General features: G+C 47.1%; 1 protein-coding gene across 1 annotated transcript in view; it reads left to right on the top strand.

Moving 5' to 3' along the window:
- LOC142571700 (uncharacterized) overlaps positions 1–17854 on the top strand; it is a 216433-nt gene extending 198579 nt beyond the window's left edge. Inside the window, exons 2-5 of the mRNA XM_075680236.1 lie at positions 5048–5343; positions 10611–11031; positions 12413–12522; positions 14463–17854. Coding sequence (XP_075536351.1) covers positions 5193–5343; positions 10611–11031; positions 12413–12522; positions 14463–14779 — 999 coding nt within the window. The 5' untranslated portion in view covers positions 5048–5192 and the 3' untranslated portion in view covers positions 14780–17854. The remainder of the gene's footprint in view (positions 1–5047; positions 5344–10610; positions 11032–12412; positions 12523–14462) is intronic.
- Positions 17855–20133: the final 2279 nt, after the last annotated feature.

Raw genomic sequence — 20133 nt, forward strand, 5'->3', positions numbered from 1 at the left:
AAAACAATAATCCGGGAATTTTTAAGCTGTCCTTTTCATTTCCTGCACCAAGGACATCTCATGGAGCCTGGCTAGTTTTTTGTTTTGTTTTGGTGTGCGTGTGTGCGTGCGTGCGTGCGTGCGTGCGTGTGTGTGTGTGTGTGCGTGTGTGCGTGTGTGCGTGCGTGCGTGCGTGCGCGCGTGCATGCGCGTGTGCGCGCGCGTGCGTGTGTGCGTGTGTGTGTGTGACGAAAAAGTGTTATCACTAACAGAAGAAAAAAACATGGGTAACTGCCGTCACTAACATAAGCGATATTAATCGGCCTACTTTTACGTTTCAGTGCTTACAGTAAGCGCGGGCTGTATCGCAGCCGCGCTGTATCCAGAAAGCTTAGTGCGCAGTAAAACCATTATTTAGCCGAGTTGCTTCGTAGTTGATTAGAACTCAGTGCGACAGGGGCGACTACAATATACACGGCAACACAGGGCAGTGCTTGTCCTCTGTTTTTTTTTTATTTATCCTGACTTCTTTTGTTTTCTTTTTTCATCTTGTGCTTGTATCACTCGCGCCGTGTTCTGATCAGTTAATCTTAACGTACTCAGGCTTATACCACCATTGCTTTGTAGTGAATTTTTCTTCTATGTGTTTAGCACTTTTGGGCCCGTATTCACAAAGGACTTCCTATGCTTGAATTGCATGGAAGAAGGCGATCCTGCGAGTCATCATATTGGCGACATTATTATAGCGAAGGCGGTCAGCCAATGACAAAAAAGCTTTTCGAATGAAAAGCTTTGTGGATACGGTTTCTGCACCTGTAGTGCACCTGCAGTGCTGTAGTGCTGAGTGCATCGTAAAACCTAATTCTATGCAGACGACTGCTTGCCTGCTCCGTCTGCGTTCAATTCCAGTCCCCACAAATATAGGGTAAATAAGATGGCGGTATCGCATCTGTGCATCACGCAAGGTCAAAAACAAAGAAAAGAAAGAAAGAGCTATTGAGCATATTTTACATGACTGAACTTTTGTACCATGAAAGAATCACTAACCACTTGACGACGCCACATGGTGAACACAAAACGAATGTACAGACCCAATTCAGGCCTGTTTAAAGCGGTTGAGTAGTGGGCGTCATATGGTCTCCTACCGAAATTACTGAAGATAATTCTGGCGCAGCGATCTTGCGGCTACCATGAAAAAAAAAAAAGGGTAGTGCACGGATTTTTCTAATTGTCGTGCTTGTGACTTCAGGCGTTCTTGTGACGTTATTTATCGCTCTTTATCTTTCTAAGTTTTCAAGCAGATATATTTTTTTCTAAACGCATGAAACCGATGAGTTTCTGTGGACATGCCTAATCACTTCGGAATGCTGCGTTTACAGCTAAATTTTTTGATGAAAATGATCAGCTTGCAGAGTCACAGAGCAGTTTAACGCCAGAAGCACGAAGTTTTGGCAAATCTAGGTATTAGTCATTCGTTTTTGACAGACAGTAGTTGTTGCCCTAGTAGAACTCTCTATAGCGAACAATGATGCTAAAGCTTTATTCTGGTGGGTGGCCCATTGGCCTTGAAGGATAAAGAGGTCTGATGATTCAAGAGGTTCCAATTGGCTTCTTAGTAATCGTCGGTCTTTATCGAGACGACTTTACCGCCCATTTTTTATAGCATGATATCCATGAAATGTCGGCGCCCTTCAGCGGCTCAAGCTACCGTTTTTCCCACATAATAAATATGTACTAAAAAAATGAAAGAACAAGGCAGAACTGAGCAAAAAAATACAAGTCAAAAGAAGGAGAGATAGAGAGATGTATAAATAGAAGACAGGAAGAAGGAAAGAGAAATGCGAGAAGGAAAGGTGGCACAAATGTGAGACACCTCACAGCAGAGGTCACAAAAACACACTGGAAAACACAGTCTGCTTGCATATATAAATACACCAAAGTAAATAAAAACACGAAGTTACATCGCAGAACGGCAGACGAGCTCCGGCGCAGAAACAGTAAGCTGCAAACACGGTCGCCACAAACGCTGTCTTATCGTCACGTGTCAACCAAAGAAATCCTGAAGAGATCCTGTAAATTAACCTGCGATATAGAAAGCCTAATCAGAACGTTGACTAGGCCAATGACTCCTTAGAAAATCCCATAAACCACGCGTCAGAACGACACGCATGCTCACTCATTCAATTCGCAGGAAATTGACTCGCCCATAGAGAAACGCGCAAATACGTTTCGTGCTCTAAGAGGCTGCGTTTCCCGGGTTGTTTGACTGGGTGTTCAACGCCTTGCACAGAGCTTTATCGTGCGTACATGAAGCATTAAGCATCGCCACACTTCTACGTACATTGGAAGCGCGCATAATGCGTATCTAACACGCGTGCATATGGAGCTTTCTGTAATGAATGATTAACTCGTGCAATTTCAAATACGGTTCAGTGCTCGCCAATCTTGTGAAGCTGTGGCAGACTTGATGTAGTTAAGGCCGGGACCACGCTTTCCTAGACCACACGCTATCGATCACTGCGCCACTCGTTTGACTTCGTGCCACTGCGGACGCGTGTGGAAATGCGCAGAACGATGGGTCGTGGTTCTGGTTATTCGAACCGCAGTTTGAGGATCTTAATCCAACTGGCGTCATGCATACGCTTTTTTCGTTTGCTTCGTTTCTCGTAATGTTTGTTGGTCCTTATCTGATTGATTGGCTTCGTTGCATTGATGGAGCATGCCGAATTTATTTCATTCAATAGCTTTTTCTCTATTCTCACGTGACTAATTAACCCGCACATTAAATACCCCTATTTTAAGCACCTATATACTGCTGCTCGGCTGTTGCGAACATATGTAGGAAACGTGTTCTGCGCTCATTATTTAGTACCTTTCGTTGATGCGGAGCAGTGTTTCGAGCTTTGGACTTGAGCTTAGTGTATGCTTACAGAGCTCAAGTTAGGCGCCGACCATGTAAACTCTCTGGAACAGACCTTAGCCCGTGAAGTATACATGTTTAAAGATTTGAATTTCGTGTGGCTTAGACTACCAGTCCCTGGTTGTGTGCCATACATTATTTAATTATTCAATATGGCTGTCCTGCTTGAAGAAAAGAAGAAGAAAAAACGATCCCGGCAGCGATAGTGGCAACAAGTAATATCTGTTCGTGGTAGTTAATGTACGTGGAAGTTTTCGATGCTCAGCTTTGTGAGCACACTTTGTTGAGCACAAATGATGAGACCACGAACGCATAAATGAAGACTTAAAGCCAGAGATGGCACAGTCTTCCTTAAAAAATGATTTCAAGTGAGTCGTTCATTCGTGGCACGCAATCAAATCTCAGCAGTGGCTTCTCGAAAACCCAACTAAGAACTTCTGAAACAAAGATATCGGTTTCTGAAGGTGATGAAGACATGCACGAGCCATCCGTAAAATCCGACATGCTTGGCCTTTTTTTTTTCATACAGCGTAAACGACAACAATCTTTACGCGATTTACGGCTGACATTTATGCACTCTAATAACGCACTCAGGGTTTTACAGTTTGAGAATAAATTTCCTCCTTACCATTTGTATACCCCGGACGCGGAATACCCCAGCAACTATGGTAAATACAATAACCAGTCGTTAAAGCAAGAAAATAAATTATGCGTAATAATGATGTGTTTCTTGCTGATGGTGAATATAATAGACGCGCATTTCATTTCACCGACCAATATATGATTCTTATGACAGCTTTTAAACGCCGCAAATGTTTGTTAACCTTCTATAATCGGGTACAACATAAGGAGGCAGGAAAGTCCCCGCCGAGGTTACTGAAGTGCGGCAATTAACTGCCTCTGCGACTAAAGAAATAGTCCCGCTTAATAATCCGGCCCAGTTCGAAGCGCGGGCGACCATGGTCTCCGCTGGTGGGGCAACTGGACGTTCGGCTTATGACGTCAATCTAGAATGCGCGCCCATTGGTGGAGGCTCGTGTGCATCCGCTTTTGAAGGGCAAATTCCGCTGCCTTCTAAAATTGCACCCGGCTACAGAGTAAAACATAAATACTGTGTCGACTCAGAGGGAGGTTAGACGACTGCTAGGACCAGTGCACCGGCCACAGAGAGGGCGACGATATCTTACGGCTGTTTATACCTTAGCCTTCTCCTGAGCTGTGGACATCCTGCAACCCACCTGCGTATGCTAGAGAGAGAAAGAGAGCCCGTACTCGTAAGCGCTCTCTGGGATGAGAAGTGACGCTGCAAAGTATTGATAGGTTTTTTTTGTTCCGCCGCACATGAGCAAGATGCGTGCTGGTTCCACGGAGAGCCTCCACTTGCCCCTCGGTCGTTACTCTTTGCCACATTACTTTGCCACATGTCGCGCATCAGTGTTCCGATGGTGCAGCAAGACCTTGTGCCTGTATAAGGAAGCGTTGCGTCGTCGTGATTGCATTTGACGAGACTACTGTTGCTGCTGCCGAAATATCAGCCACGACAATATAGGAGACGCCGAAGGATATAGTTCCTCCACTGCCACGCTTATGCTTTGTGCCTCGTTTGTTTCTTGTGACGGCGTAATGCGCGATTTTAAGGCGCATCCCACCCCCTTGTAAAATGAAATTATCTCTAAAACAGTTGTGCATTCCAGTGCGCGATGTCTTCCTTCGTCCGCGCCCCTTTTCACAAGGCGATATTGAAATCGGGGCCGGAATAATTTAAAGGCTTCCTTTCGCTCGATTCTATTCCATTCATGTCATCCACCAAATAGAACCGGTCGATCGCGGTGATAGCGCATGCAGAGTATACTGCTAGAAACGTTGATGAAGTGGGAATATAAAACAAATTGGAATATAATCGTTACGTTATCACACCTCAGATTTCATCTCACGCGAGTAATCCTGAGGCCATTGTGCGCCCCACACTGATAACAATCTTCTCTCTCTCTTTCTCTATCTATCTATCTATCTATCTATCTATCTATCTATCTATCTATCTATCTATCTATCTATCTATCTATCTATCTATCTATCTATCTATCTATCTATCTATCTATCTATCTCACACTCTCTCTCTCTCTCTCTCTCTCGGTTTTGCGTTCGCAGCTGCTGCCCTTGGCCAGCGACTCCCGCCCCGCCGAGCCTGACCTCTTCCTCCTCCCTCCAAGCCATCCGGGAAGGAGCGCTTCCCCGCAACCCTCCCCTCGACGAGCCTCCCGCAAGGTAGGGAGGGAGCCGAGGGAGAGCCGCCATGAGCGAGGCGAGCCCACGGCGCGAGCCCGCGGTGGGCAGCTCGTCTTCGCTGACGTCATCGCCTGCGTCCAACGGCGCCAGCAGGCGGACGCCCGTCATCCGCCTGCACGGGGCGCCCACGCTCTCGCCGCGACCAGCGCCCAAGAAAGGTAACTGTGCCCACGGGGCTCGTTCTCCTTCCCCCGCCCCTCCTCCCATTTGTGCACTTCGTCCGCAGTTGTTCTGTGACTATTTGCGAAACTCTTCACGCAAGTAATCCGTCTTGTCCTCCTCTTCATCACCCTCCTCCTGCTTCTTCTTCTGCTTTCTATATCGTTTTCTTTCTTTCGATTATCAGTATATCATGATATGTACGTACACCACCGGACACTGCTGTTTCCCTTTTTCTCCGGTTTGGTTCTTTCAGCCAGTCACCAACCGGACACTTCACCTGATTAACATCTCTGCCTTTCACCTCTTGTTTTCCTTCCTTCACTCCTTGATCGGCGCCTCTTTCAGACTATCTGTCTTGCTGTTCTCTCTTAAGACTATCTCTTTTCCCCCTGCCGCAAAATTCAATCTTCATTGCCCGTTTGCCGATGTACCGGTAGTCTCGGTAGTCTCCGAAGCCAAACCATCTTTGTCTTCTTTAAGCACTCTTGACCATTTTGTAATCGGTTGCTTACAAACAATCAAAAAGGAAGATCCTCCCACGAAAACACGCTGCGGACGCTATGTGTCCCCTGCCGGCTCCAAGAAATAAAGCCCTTATTTCTCGCACTAGCTCAGGAGCAGGATGCCCAAGTTGCCCAGCAGTAAACAACGATCACGCCGGTTGCCACTCGCAATACACACGAAAACGAGGAAGCTTAAGGAATGCATGCGGAAAAGACATGTCACAGCACAAATATACAACACAGCGGATTTGTGAACGCGGTCTATGGGGCGTCGCATTCAATAAGCCACTTCACCATCCTACCGCAAGCAACACGGTGGGACGTTAACATGCACCTCCAAAAGTATAGTTAGGTAACGCTGCTAATACGTACTCAGCTGTGAGTTTCACTAGTGTCTCTCCAATAAACAACGCCGCTCTTTAGCAAATGTTCCGACAGCCATCGGCTGTCGAAAGCTGAAGCGGGTATATGAATCGCGAGGAAAAGGAAGAAGAATAAGAATCAGCAAAAGTAAACTACAGGCGCCCTTAGTGAATTCCCTCTAGTCGTATTTTTTCGCTACATCCTTAGGTTGCAACTGACCATATAAATGTAATAGGCAAGTCTACGACTGCCAGCTACTAAAATGCTCACGGATGTGTTCATTCTAAACTCTTGAAGAAAAGAAAGAGAACAGACGCTGAACAAGGTGAAGGAATTATTAAAAAATTGGCCCTCCTGCTTCCCATCTTCGTGGAAGGCGGAGGGCCAATTTTTTTCAATAATTCCTTTTAATCACCCCCACACGTGCTTCACTCGACTTCACTCTCCCTACTCGGTCCTTTCTTCTTGCCCCGTGTCTTCTGTGGAACGCAGCACCCTCATTTCAGCCAATGGTATCTCCTGTATGAACGCAATTTAGGGTACCCTCGTCTGCCTATTTAATAAGGGTAGTTGCGAAAGCTATCTCTTTCCTCCCTCCCCCTCTTCATGCTGTCCCCGTGTTTCAAAAAACTTGCACTATGACTGACCCAAACTTTCCGCACCCGATCGCGTATTCGCCAGCCTCGTTTTAAAATAGTGAACAAAAAATAAACGCAGTACCTCTTTTCGCGAGTCGCCGTTGCGAGTGAGAATACAGTGACAGCTTTTACGACCGATATTGTGCTGGCTCCAGCTCTAATTAGAAGCAACTCATTGTCTTGTCACCTGCTGTTGATAGATTGTGTGTCAAAGTGGCGCCAAATAATTAGGCCAGAGCGCGGTGCGCCCACGCCACGGATGCCCGTCAGCGTTCTTTGCTCAACGGGAACGCGTAGAGCTGCCGACTCTCGAAAAAATTGGTTCTAGAAAACGGCCTGAACTGCGCATATCGAAGCGCAGTTTTGCAATCGCTACGACAGCTGGCCTGATCCCGCTTCTCCTACGCCGGACACTTGTGCCTCTGAGGACGTTATCCATCTGCGTGTTCATTATGCAAACCGGCTCCTTTCGCTGTATACGTTCGCGCCCATTTCGCAATGCGAGTTTCTTTTTCCGCGACTCTTCTCCGACACTCGCGTTCCCCGTCTTCTCTATCGCAGCGCACCCTGTCCCATTATCCAGACAAGATGTCGCAGCCTCGACGTCTCGAGTGACATGTTACGCGGTGCAGACCGAGAGGGTCATGCGATCTTGCGTGTCATAGTCGTGAAGGCCGAAGCGAATACGAGTAAACGACGCGGCTGGAACCCTCGTGTGATTAGAACGAAGACAACTGTTACATGCGCCGCTCGCTGACCGACCTGTAGGTGACGCGTTTCGCAGAAACTCAGGTTTCTGAGGGATTGTGCCCAGCGGTCAGCCATTCCCAGAAAACCACATAATCACTCGAAGAGAGACATCGTGCCTATTGCTACTGTTTGGTCCTGACTGCGGGCTTTCAGACGTGCAGTGACGCAGCTGTATGTTATTGAGAAAGAGGATAATTTAGGCGAAGTGATGGCCGAAATGGAATGCTACCTGAATAAACCCGCCTGTAGCAATGCCATCATCACCATCCACGATGTCCGGCGTTATTTAGTTCGTCTTTTTTTTTTCGTTTCTGACTTGGTGTTTCTCAAAATCTATCTATCTATCTATCTATCTATCTATCTATCTATCTATCTATCTATCTATCTATCTATCTATCTATCTATCTATCTATCTATTTATCTATCTATCTATCTATCTATCTATCTATCTATCTATCTATCTATCTATCTGTCTATCTATCTATCTATCTATCTATCTATTTATCTATCTATCTATCTATCTATCTATCTATCTAGCTATCTATCTATCTATCTATCTATCTATCTATCTATCTATCTATCTATCTATTCTCTGCGGCGGCGTTCATCGTCGGCGAGCCCACCTCAGGCTACGTGACCACCAAAATTTCAACCATTTGAAAACGAATCATAGCAGTTACTGCATATTACTTACATTGACAGCGATTACAACGTAGATCTCATATGGCGAAGTATAAACGCATTGACGCACTGAAGGACATCACGCCAGAAATGCGCGGAAAGTATGTTCCGTGTGGGTGCCGATATTTTACATTGATACTCGGTGCATCGCTAAATACATCCCAAATAGCAAAAAATTTGGTCACTGGCCCGTCACGTCACAGCTTCAAGGTTTCAGGCCGCACGTTATCTGTAGCCTCTCTCACAATATGTGACACTGTAGTTGAAGCTACAGCCGACGTTAGTCAATCGTCGGCAGCGTGATCTGCCAAAATTAAAGCAGCCGTTTAAATCGCCACAAAAATAAAATATGCGCATATTAAATTTCTATTACGAAGCCCTGGCAGCCTCGGTAAGGAATTACTTGCGTTATTCGAATAGCATGACACATGCATAAAAAATGTACAGGAAGGTAAGCATGAATGGTAAGCAGGAAGGTAAATATGAAGGTTTTGCAAGTTGCGTAGAAAAAAAAAAAGATTCATCTCCTGCATTAGTTAAAACGATATCCACGAGCCATCATGAGGCTATAGTAATGATTTGAACAAATGTGCGAGTTTAGCACTGACGCGGAAAGATTACACGGTGCAATAGAGAAGCAAACTGGCATATGAAAGTTTGAAGGATGAAGGATCAGCGCAGGAGGAGGCATCTCATATATCGAGATAAAGGTAGGTCAGATGCAAGAGTGCTAATTAATTATGCCTCTCGAGTCACCGGGACCCAAAGAGTTCTAGCTACGTTTCTGTCTGCGTACTCAACAAAGGTATATACAAAGTAGCTAACAGTAAAAGGACTGCTACAGAGCTCCATGACGCGGGGCGAAGTTCAATATGTATCGGGTTCCGTGTGCGTAGTCTGCAGTCACCAATCTATCTTGACAGCTTCCACGAAAGGCTAAAACAGGGTGCAGATGAATAAGTAATGGAGTTAAACAGGGTGAAATAGGGTCACTCAAACATGTCTTTCTATAAAAACTTCAAGAACCATCATTACGATCCAGTATCGTAATCTGGTCGCTACTCATAAGGCATCTGTGCGGTCGCATCTGCTCTCATAGATAAGCTAAGGAGTCCGGTGCGATACTTCTGAGAGGTTACGAGCTTAGCAGTGGCATAGGCAAAAAGGAGATTAGGGCATTCGAACTCCTTCTGAATTTCGCTGGTTGTAATATATATGAACGCCCACATGGCGGGCTGAAAAATCCTCTAAAAAATCACATCAGCACTAAGCCACTGGAGATGCGAGAGAGAGAAAGATAGTGAGAAGAGGAATTCGGACAGGCCCGTTATCTCGCGAGTATGGCAGTTCTGTCCTTCACTGTCCTTAGAGCTTTTAGCCACGGGAACGTTATATGCTCAGAAACTGGATCACAGCATGGGTTCTCGTGTGTCATATAAAAGCTGTGTGCGTTTTCAGGCATTAAGCAGTCACTGTTGGCCTTTCTTAACGTGTGTACTTTAATTCTTGTAGCAAAACATTTCGGTCCTTTTATGCCCATACTACTAGATCTCATACTGCCTATACAACTAGATGTTTATGCCCATACTACTACACGTCAGGATCATCACGACACGGTTGTCATGATCTTGACATTCATGAATAAAAGGAGCGAGCCCAGAACGGCTGAAATTTAATGCATTTGTTGCGCCACTCCGTGCGTCCCACATCTTTTTGTGCCCCGTCAGATAATATAATAGCGCACTTCAGTGACTTTTTGATTCCATTAACTAAATTACTGCGAATGCCCCTCATAAGCGTGCGAACTATTATAGGCGCGTCCTCTACCCCCATCCGCACCCTCTTTTTCATCTGTCTGCACTTGAAAACCACTTAACTACCCGTTACCGCTCCCAAGCTGTTCCTCGTTACCTCACGCCCACTGTTCCGTAAGCCTCTTTGCTCCTTTATCTACTGGAGCATCGCTCTGCGCAGTCCAGGGATTCGCGGACGCCGGATCAGAACAGTGTGCATCTGACTTCGCGAGCCTGGCGATAGCGGTGCAACTGTTAATCGTTGCGAACAGACGGACAAACGGACACGTTCAGTCAATTTCAGAGCCCGAGTCACATTTCTTCCAACACCCAGCGTGAAAAGCGCGCCGATGCCGGAGGGTGTGGGCGGAAAGTCACATAAAGCTTAACAGAGGCCTGCGCGCCGCATTCTCTAGCCTCACAAATGCTGTTCGCAGTAAAACGTGCGCCTTGTCAACCCTGAGCAGTGCCGAGGAAGCCGTCTTCCGGCCGCTGGCGCTGACTCCGTGTGAGCGGCGTGTATCGTTCGTCGCAGGTGGACGTCGTGCGTCCGAGTTCTGCTTCCGCGAACCCCCCGAGTACGTGCACCTGGCTCCGCCGCGGTCCACGGTGTCCACTCCCCCGCCGGGCCGCAAGCGTTCCGCGTCGCTGCCGCATGTGCGCAGCCCGTCGCCAGTGCCGCCGCCGCTGGCGAGAGCCGCGCGGGCGCACCATGCGGCACAGCAGCAGGCCAGGCAGCAGCCCGGCGGAGACGAGGAAGACGACGAGGACGAAGAGGAGCGCCGCCTCGACGACGACGACCAGGAGGAAGAGGACGAGGATGAGGCCGCCGCTGCCGCAGACGGACGGGACACGCCCCCGCCACCGATGGCCGTCTGCCCCGAGGAAGAACCCGGCGCCGAGACACGTCAGCAGCACCGGAGCCGGCTGCTAGGAGCGGCCACGGCGGATAGGAGGTGACGTCATCCGCTCACTGGTCCAGCCATTTATTTATTTATTTATTTATTTATTTATTTATTTATTTATTTATTTATTGAGCGAATGTTTTAATTAACTAATTATGTAATCCAATAATTAATTAGGTATTTTACTTAATCGCTCGGTTGATTGATTGATTGATTGATTGATTGATTGATTGATTGATTGATTGATTGATTGATTGATTGATTGATTGTACTCATATAAAATCAAAGGGCCGCGTTTGCATTAATTGACATTTGGAAGACGCGCAGCTTAGTCGAGTTTGTTGCACGGTATTTGGCAATTGAGGTTTATTTGATGAAGAGTTTCGCTGTACTCTCTCTTCTTTTTTCTTTTTTCTTCCTTGCTATTCATGCGGGGGGCCATGGCGCTCTTTAATGAAGGTGATCGTGATGGCATCAGAAATAAACCGTAAAGGGGGGGGGGGTGGAGGTGGGGTACTCCAAATTTCAGGCAGTAGTAGAAAAAAAACGAACAAATAAATTTAAAAATACAATAAAAATGAGAAAAGATAAGGAAATGAACGGGTATATTAATCGTTGCTATCTAATGAGACGGCAGTTCGACTGTCTTGTCTATTTTCATCTGTACTGTGTTTATACGTTTTATGTGATGGCAATTTGCACTTGAGACTGAATTGTCCATCATGTGTGATAGCGCCATTTGTATTAAAAGTGGCAGCAGACACCAGTATGCAAAAACTTTACGCGTACAAAATGCACCTCAGCTGTTCAAGTTATCAAGGTGGATGGCAGCAGGTGCTTATGTCGTTAAGCTTGCGTTTATGACGCAGGATCAACCTTTCGGTACTTCATGGGAACACAAGCATCTCACATCTGTCAAACTAACCAGCAAACAATGGTTCAAATTAAGATAAATGCCCATTCATCAATACAATGCACGCGTTGACCAGCATACTGTAATGACAATAACTGATAGTAGAGAGGTGCAAACTGACAGACTCAAAGAGAAGGACATATAATAGGAGTGTCGTCCTACCTGTTCTTCTCTTTGTATGTGTGTCAACTTGCGTTTCGTTCTGCCAGCTATATTCTGCCAACTGGCGGAACAAGAAGAATTATACAGTGGCGATATTTTGTGAATCCTCAGAAGCGCACAAGCTGGGTTGTTATTGAACGCTGCAGCTAAGGGCAAGCATTGCTAAAGCTTCCATTGAAAACAGCTTTCGACGTAATTTAGATTTTTTAGTTTGTCCGTTTACGCGATGTCTCCTTCACGACAAACCTCCACGCTAGAAATGCATTAACTACAAAGGTGCAATACATTGCGTGGTCAAATTCTATAGAGCATTTCCTTGTAAGCCATCTGACACGAAGCGCTCAATGATGAACGCAGGAAGTCGACGCCCTGCCAGCCGAAATTCATGCAGTGCCGAAGAGGGCGGCCTTCTTTGGACCTCACCGCCGCACAGGGATCCGGCCACATCACGCTAGGTAGCCACTTGGGTAAGTGCGCACTTTCTCCCTCCCTCCCTCCCTCCCTCCCTCACTCACTCACTCACTCACTTACTCACTAAGTCATGCACGCACGCACGTACACACACGATGAACTTACGGCAAACAGGGGAACATCGACGACGTTTCGGAGAGAGGCATAAAAGAGAAGAAGGGCGATAACTTTGACAGTCGCGCGTCCGGTTTGCTACCCTGCACTGGGTGAAAGGGACATAGGGACGAAAAAATAGTAGGTGAGATAGAGCATCAGTTCCGTGAGCATGACGTTTCATAGGATACTGCGCACATGTGACAGGCACCTGTACATCTGGCTTTTCCATTATAAGAGAATGTGCGAGGAGAAGCCCACTTTTGCAATTTTCTTTCTTTTGATTAGTTTTTCATTACCACCTCCAACGAACATTTATTCAACAGGTGAATACATGACAGCCACTTCTTCCAATGTATATGCGGCTGTGTAACTGAGAACGTTGTCATTACAACGGTAAGCACTGCAGCAAATAAGCAAATAAATAAATATACGCATCACCCACCATTGCACCTAGCTCGTGGACTGGCACTTCAAATTCCAAAGAATTGTTCGCGTGTTTGCACCGCGTCTGTACAGAGACAGTATAAAAATTTTGTTGTTTTTGTATAGGTAAATTGTGACCTTAGCTAACTAAACCCGAGCAGGCATTGTTGCAATCCGTAATGCCACTGAAGCTATCGTGGAAACTTCGAGGTGCCATCGCCACGTGTCTATAGCTTTTGTTTGTTTGCTGTTTGTTTGTTTGTTTGTTTGTTTTTTGCTCAAGTTTTCACGCCCGATATAGTTGAATTTTTTGGTCTTCCAGAAGCGCAATCATTAAATCCAAGTTGGTACTTCTGTTTGGTGCCCCTTTACAAAAAAACGTTCGCGTGAGCTGTCATTGGTATATACTATCATAACGATCTAGTTAATGATGCCTAAACTGCAAACATGCTTTTCCAAACATTGTTTCTCAGAGGCCGCCGACTTAAACGGCTCGCCCTAGACTAGCTCATGACGACAGGCACCTAAACCAGCGACGATATAATCTGCAAATCATGTTGAAAGTGTTGTCTTTCCGTAATAGCCGACGGCTTGTCGGTCAAACCGGCATGGTTCTTTTCACCTGCGTTCACCAAACGTAAGTTATCTAGCAATTTCGTTGCCATGTCTCTTGGTGGCCATCATCGGCTTGCGCTGGTACCATGCGGAGCAAGACCAATTCTCGTGTGTTCTCTTTCATATAGCTTCTACCATCTTAGTGAAAAATAGTTTCAGGCATCATGCATGTCTCACAACGTGGTCAACGAAGAGCAGTCGTTGGTGGACAAATCGGATCATTAAGCGAAGGACGGGAACTCGCGTTTTACCAGCATGGTAGACTTGTTGCGTCATGCGCAGTAAGATTCGCTTACGAGATACCACTGACGTGCGGAAAGGCTAACATAGGCCTGACTGGGGCGCTGCGTAAAGGGTCGTGCACACCGGATAAATTAAGCAAACAAATAAAGTCTCCCTTACCTGTGAACTGCGTTGCGTTCGAGTGTGAGTGAAGGCGTTGTCGAGATAAAAGCTAATATGACACAGCCGCAAGAAAATTGCTGAAAGCACGCCATATGAAGACAAGAGAATCGAGTTGCATCAGTGATCGTCTGTTTGTCGGTTTGGGTCTGAAATGCACTTTCTTAAAGATAAAGTTTGATGCGATCAAAATAATAGAAAGGTTTGTTGTTCAATACACAAGTTGTTCAATTAACCTTGCCGGGGCGCGCGTGCCTGCTGTACTGCACTCTGAGGGCTCTAACTGTAAATTAGATTAGTCAACGTTGTCAATGCAAAGCATTTGTCGCGCCTATGCGTTTGCCCTTGTCGCGTGCTGTACTGCGCTGATTCCTCGATTCCGCCTTCCTCTCCGTCGCAGAATCCGAGATCGCGCGTCGCCGCCACTCGGTGGCCGCAACCGCGGCGGGCGCGGACAAGCCAGCGGCGACCTCGTCCGATCGGGGCCTCGCGCAGCGCACGCAGGCGGCGACCAAGAATCGCGTGGCCGCCACTTCTGCTGGTGCGGACGCCCTGGCCGACGAAGCGGCGCGGGCCTCCTGGCTCCGCGAGGCCGACTCCAGCGACGACGATGACGACGATGACTTCGACCTGGGCCCGCGCACGGTGACGCCCAACTCGTCGCCCGTCATGACGGCCGCCTCCTCGCTGGCCGGGGCCCGGAGGCCCGTCTCCTAAGCAGGCGGCGACGTAGATATAACCGGTGTTTCGGCCGAACACGGCCGTCGTCTAGGCTGGCTCACCACGGTGGAGCCCCATTCTCAGCTTCGAGTAACAGCGCCCAACACTTGTAGAGGCGCTAGCATGTCTGCACGCACTGGAGCTCTCTATCTTTTCGCTGCTTCTTTTTTTTTTCTTAGCGCCGCAAGCAGAGGGTGAGTTCGTGCGCCCTGCACGGCGATGGTTCTGTTGAACCTTTGATTAGTTTTCTTTTGCAAGGCCGGAAGACTCATGGCCTAGTTGTCGCTTTAAAAAAATACGCACATTTCGTTGATCAGAAGCTGTACGTCATTGCAACCTTTATTGAACGCTTGTTACAGGACACGAGAAAGTGTTTCTTGTACTGCTTGCGCGTGAATCAGACTCAAATTGCGTAAGAACTCTCGCAATCGGAAGCCCGAGCTGAAACCTTCCGTCTCCTTAAAGACGGGTGGGGTGGGACCAGTTGCCATTGGGTGTACATATAGTGCATGAGTATAATTGCGGTGCCAGCGGCCGTTAGCAATGTCCCTGGTAAAGCAGTGGCGTTGCCGCTTGAAACAGATCGCTGTCGTCATTTTCGCTCGAGAGCTATCTCCAACGTAGATACCACAAGGATTGTTGTGTGGACGTTGTGATGGAACGGCGCCGGTACCTTCGAAGTAGCCGTGTTCACGAGCATCAAGAGGTCGAGCGAGTGCACTGATTGGCGAGAACCATGTCGGCCAAGCGTTGCTGTGGGCGTGCACAAGCTGCCAAGAAACTTGGCTCCTTTTCTCCTTCCACAGTATGATCATTTCATTACGAAGCAGTTCGTGACAACACCAATTGTTCGCCTACAGCGACGTCATCGCGCAACAACCAGCGAAGAGAGGAGCAACGTGAATCACAACGCGAAGGAAACAATATGGCTGTGGCTGACGTGGAATAGGCAGAGTGGGAAAGATAAAAGCGGAACGACGCACCCCTCCGAGCTCAGCTTTACACATGATTGCGAAAAAACGCTATAGCAGCGAAGGTATCAGGTCGCCTCTAACTCTGCTTACGTTTGGCGTTTTGAAATATTCCTTCGGCGAGGAAGTTTCCAGAGCGGTACTGTATTGTTCTTGAGATCTTTCGTTGTTTCTACGAAACGCATTTCGGCAACCCTTTTAAAGACTAAGAGATTGTTTACGCGTCTAGGAGGCTGCCTGCGTGATCAGTGTGTTTCGTGTCCGAGCGCTCTCAATATTGGGCCCGTTACTATGAAATCTGCTCCACTTGCGCTGTAAGCAAACGAGCATCAGGAATCAGGAATAGACGGAAAGACAGGGAGGTTAGCCACGAGTAACATTTCTTGCTACGCCTATGTGCTTACATGCACAAGCTATTTTTGGCGTAAGGAGTGGAGAGGTGGTGGAACGAACGAATAGTAGAATGAATAGGATGTCATGTCAAGTACACAGCAATGCTCACAACGGTAACTGCAGGTAGCTAAGAGTGTCGTCGTTGGAAGCGTATGGTATTGATACCGGTGATATATATTCTGCACAGCGAAGAGCTACATCGGTGATAATCACAGGGTCGCTTTCTCGCTTCTACTGCCGGCCATCCGAAGCGGTCGTAAGCGGAAGCAGCGAAGCATTGGAACACCGGTGACGCCAAACTGCATAAGAGTTTAAAAAAAGAACACAGTAAGACACCAGTTTGGTAGTCAACGACCGATGGACGCAGTTTTGGAATCGGCTGTTTCTCTTCTTGTTACATGGTAGCGGGTTGCACCATAAACATCGTAGAGTGGCCATTAAGGTAGACGTTAGTGTTCCCTATCCCGCCACACCTTTAGTTTTCCGTTATAGCATTGTGAATGTGCAAGTAACCCTTACGCTCGCCTATGTGGCGCTGAAAGCATTTCCACTCCCATCATCACGTGGCGCAGCTGGTAAACTGCGAACATTCTTTCACGCCTCCGCCATGTATGGAGCGAGTCCGTGTTTTCTTGATGGCCGCATCACTTCTACAGCCGGGTACAACTTTAGAAGGCAGCGGCATTTGCCCCTCAAAGGCAGATACACACGAGCCTCCACCAACGGGAGCGCACTCTACACTGACGTCATGAGCCAAACGGCCGGGTCGCGTCAGCGGGACTATTTCTTTAGTCGCGGAGGCAATCGGCTGCCGTGATTCGGTCATCTGGGCGGGGCCTCTCCTGTCTTCTGAAGTTGTGCCGAACTATAGAGCGTACAGGCAACCTACCTAACACAAATGCGTCTGTCTTTCTTTTCTTTTTTCAATAAACTGTTCTCTCCGAAAACGCAGCTTGAAAAACTGCAATCGATGTTACGCCGTCGCCTATTCTCCTATTCGGCGCAATCCAATATTACACGCATACACGCTTACGAGTGCCGCCATAAGAGACATAGCTTAAGTGACTGATTGACAAAGGCGTTGTTCTCGCCTCCTGTGGGCAGTTGTACGTATACTTGTATAGTGTTAAACCTTGTCGCATTGTTGTGCTGCACTTCTTCTCGGGCACAGTATGATGTTGTGTGATCCCGTTGTGATATCGCAGTAGTAACCGCGTTGCTGTCGTGAAATTACATAGTTGTAAACCGTAAATGTCGCGAATCACGCCACGTTTCTCTTTGTACAGTACGCGAGAGTTACTTAAGAAAAAAAAATCATCCGCAGAAGTTCACCCGCGCAAAGCGCTCGTTGCTTGGCGCTCTTACACGGTCGTGAAGCGCATGTTGTGACCTGGGGAAGAAGTGGCATAGCGAGAAGTTCGGCAAGTTCGTCTGTATACTACGCAGTTAGTGGGGCAATGAGCCGCGCATTTCGTTTTATTTCGAATTACTTCATATTTCGTGTAGCGCAATTGAAATAAATATCTGTTAAACACCTACTGTAAAAACGAAATCCTCAAGGTCTCCATACCGACATGCTATAGAGAAAGAAAGAAAGAGAAGTTAGATGATTCCTCAGGCAACATATCGTTTTATCAGTACTCAGCTATGAAACTTTTATTTATTGTGCGGTGTTTACAATAAGCATGACAAGGGAGGAGGAGGAGGAGGAGGAAAGAGAAAAGCATGACAAAAACGTGCAGTGATGAACTATCACGAAAATGTAGGCAGGAATAATTGCTATACAACTGATGAATTTATGATAATTGCTTTTTGAACAAGTATACAACCTTCTGCAAGTACTATAATATACGGGATGTAGTGATATAAGCCTGCATATTCTTCAACTTGATTTCGGTGGTGTACAAGTCAATGTTGCACACATTTTTGGAGCTTTCTGCTAAACGAAAGTACAAGTATTATAGGTGTACACATGAAGAATTATTACGAGTAACACATGGTCTACCTTTAGAGAAGTTTACTTATTTTTATTGCATTTGCCGTTTAGGAGTTCTTGTATTTAATCCTTTGAAAACACCGCAACGTCTGCGGCACCGTTAATTTTTATTTGTCATTTTTTAATTAGGCCATCGCGCTGCGTAAAATGTATAACCGCACCCACGTTGGGTGGCGCCACAGATACGTTGCAAATACGTCCCATGTAATACTTGCCGCTCCACCGTATCAGCACGGGAATAATATGGCGGCTGTAGCCCCGATGAAAAAATGTTTTCGCAAAAATGAACATAGAAACAAAAAAAAATTAACGCAGTCATCGCTTAGAGCGCAAGAAAACGTTCCATGTGGCCTTCTCATATACCTTAACGACGTCTGAATACGCCAGCAATTTGTTTTGCGTAAAAAAGGAAGTCGAGAGGCGAGGATCGTGATGTGCCCGCGGTCCTCGCAATTCTTAATCCGGCTCCGAGTCGGAGTCATCACAGTTCACAACACTGCCTCTTAAGAGCTCCCCTGCACGCGTAAGATCTTTGGCAAAGAATAGTTTGGAGGATCTGATTCAAATTTTAGCTAAGGCAAACTGCGCATAGAATTGATCGAAATAAGTACTCATTAGATTAGAATGCGCCCCATCCTGCTGACTGTTGTACTTGGAGCGTTGACGGGGATATTAATATTACACTATCGACATCCTGCAATTTAAGTACAACGGTTTTGATCCTTGTACATATTTCTTGCGTACCTAGTAAGTAAAGATGTACTTGTAAGTGCTCCTGAAGGTATTCACCAAAGCGTGTTGAAAAATGAGAGCTCACACGCTGTCTCCGTGGATGTTGCCCACTCTCGCGATCCTTGACAGGATCTCTTCTCGGTAAACAAGGTTCTCTCCCAAGCGCCGTAGGTATTGTCACTTGCACAAAGCCCCACCCACAGCGTCATTCTCTGTCGCCTCCCTCACAAGGCGCCGCTCCGTCAAAGACATTCGTTCATGCACGAACGATAAGACCCACGTGCCGTTTGTTTGTTTGTTTGATCCACTAAGCCAAGTGCTTAACTCCTTCCTCTTATCCACTGTCTGTGCGTTACTGTATTTCTGTCAGCGTACATCTTTATAGAAAGAAGAGGACCTCTGCGTCTGATGCAGGAAAGAAGAGCCAATGTAACACTAGAAAGAGAATACAGGAGGGGAAAAAAAAGGAAAGAATAAACGTGCGCTCACGTGTCCCATACGAGCGTTCCTAAGCACTGCGTGTGTTCTGCCCTTACAAACCGTGTGGCGTTTGAGTTGCGTAGCACGCGCACATCGTCACGACCTCCAAATTAGGTGCGGTCACTTCAGAGCTCATATCAATAGCGTCTACTTGTAAGGCTCAGTATCCCCGGAGAGTTTGAAACATATAGTGGCTCTCGCGCACACAAAACCGTGCACAGATGGGGTATTATTCTGTACACCCAAGTTCCGCCACGTTGGCGTTTTAAGCCTATCACAGAGGCCGCAGCAGCGTGGTGAGCCAATCAAAGCTGACTAAATGGCGAATTCGACAATGTGGCGCAGTTTGGCAATGGCCTGAATAGAGTCTATGCGGCATTTATCTGTAGGCCACGATGCGTGGATGAAACTGGGACCACTGTGGATTAAGCGTCATCGCGACGCTAGGACTCGGTGTTCGAGACAACGCTCCGTGACCGGCGCCGCGCCTTCCTCTAAATTTGAAAGACGGTTTCGAAATCGTTGTCGTAACGCGGCCCGCCAAGACCTCGCGTGTGTTGTGTGCCGCGTTGCCTTGCCCACGGAGCCTCGTGTATCCACAGTGTCGCACGTGCAAATTACACGTGCGCCTAAATCTGCGCGGCGTCCGCCATGTTTGCTCAGTGGCTTTGGTGTTGCGCTGGTAAGCACGAGGTCGCGGGATCGAATCGCGGCCACAGCGGCTGCATTTCGATGTGGCCAAAATGCGAAAACACCCGTGTACTTAGGTTTAGGTGCAC

The sequence above is a fragment of the Dermacentor variabilis genome, chromosome 2, assembly GCF_050947875.1.
Source record: "Dermacentor variabilis isolate Ectoservices chromosome 2, ASM5094787v1, whole genome shotgun sequence".
Classification (NCBI taxonomy): domain Eukaryota; kingdom Metazoa; phylum Arthropoda; class Arachnida; order Ixodida; family Ixodidae; genus Dermacentor; species Dermacentor variabilis.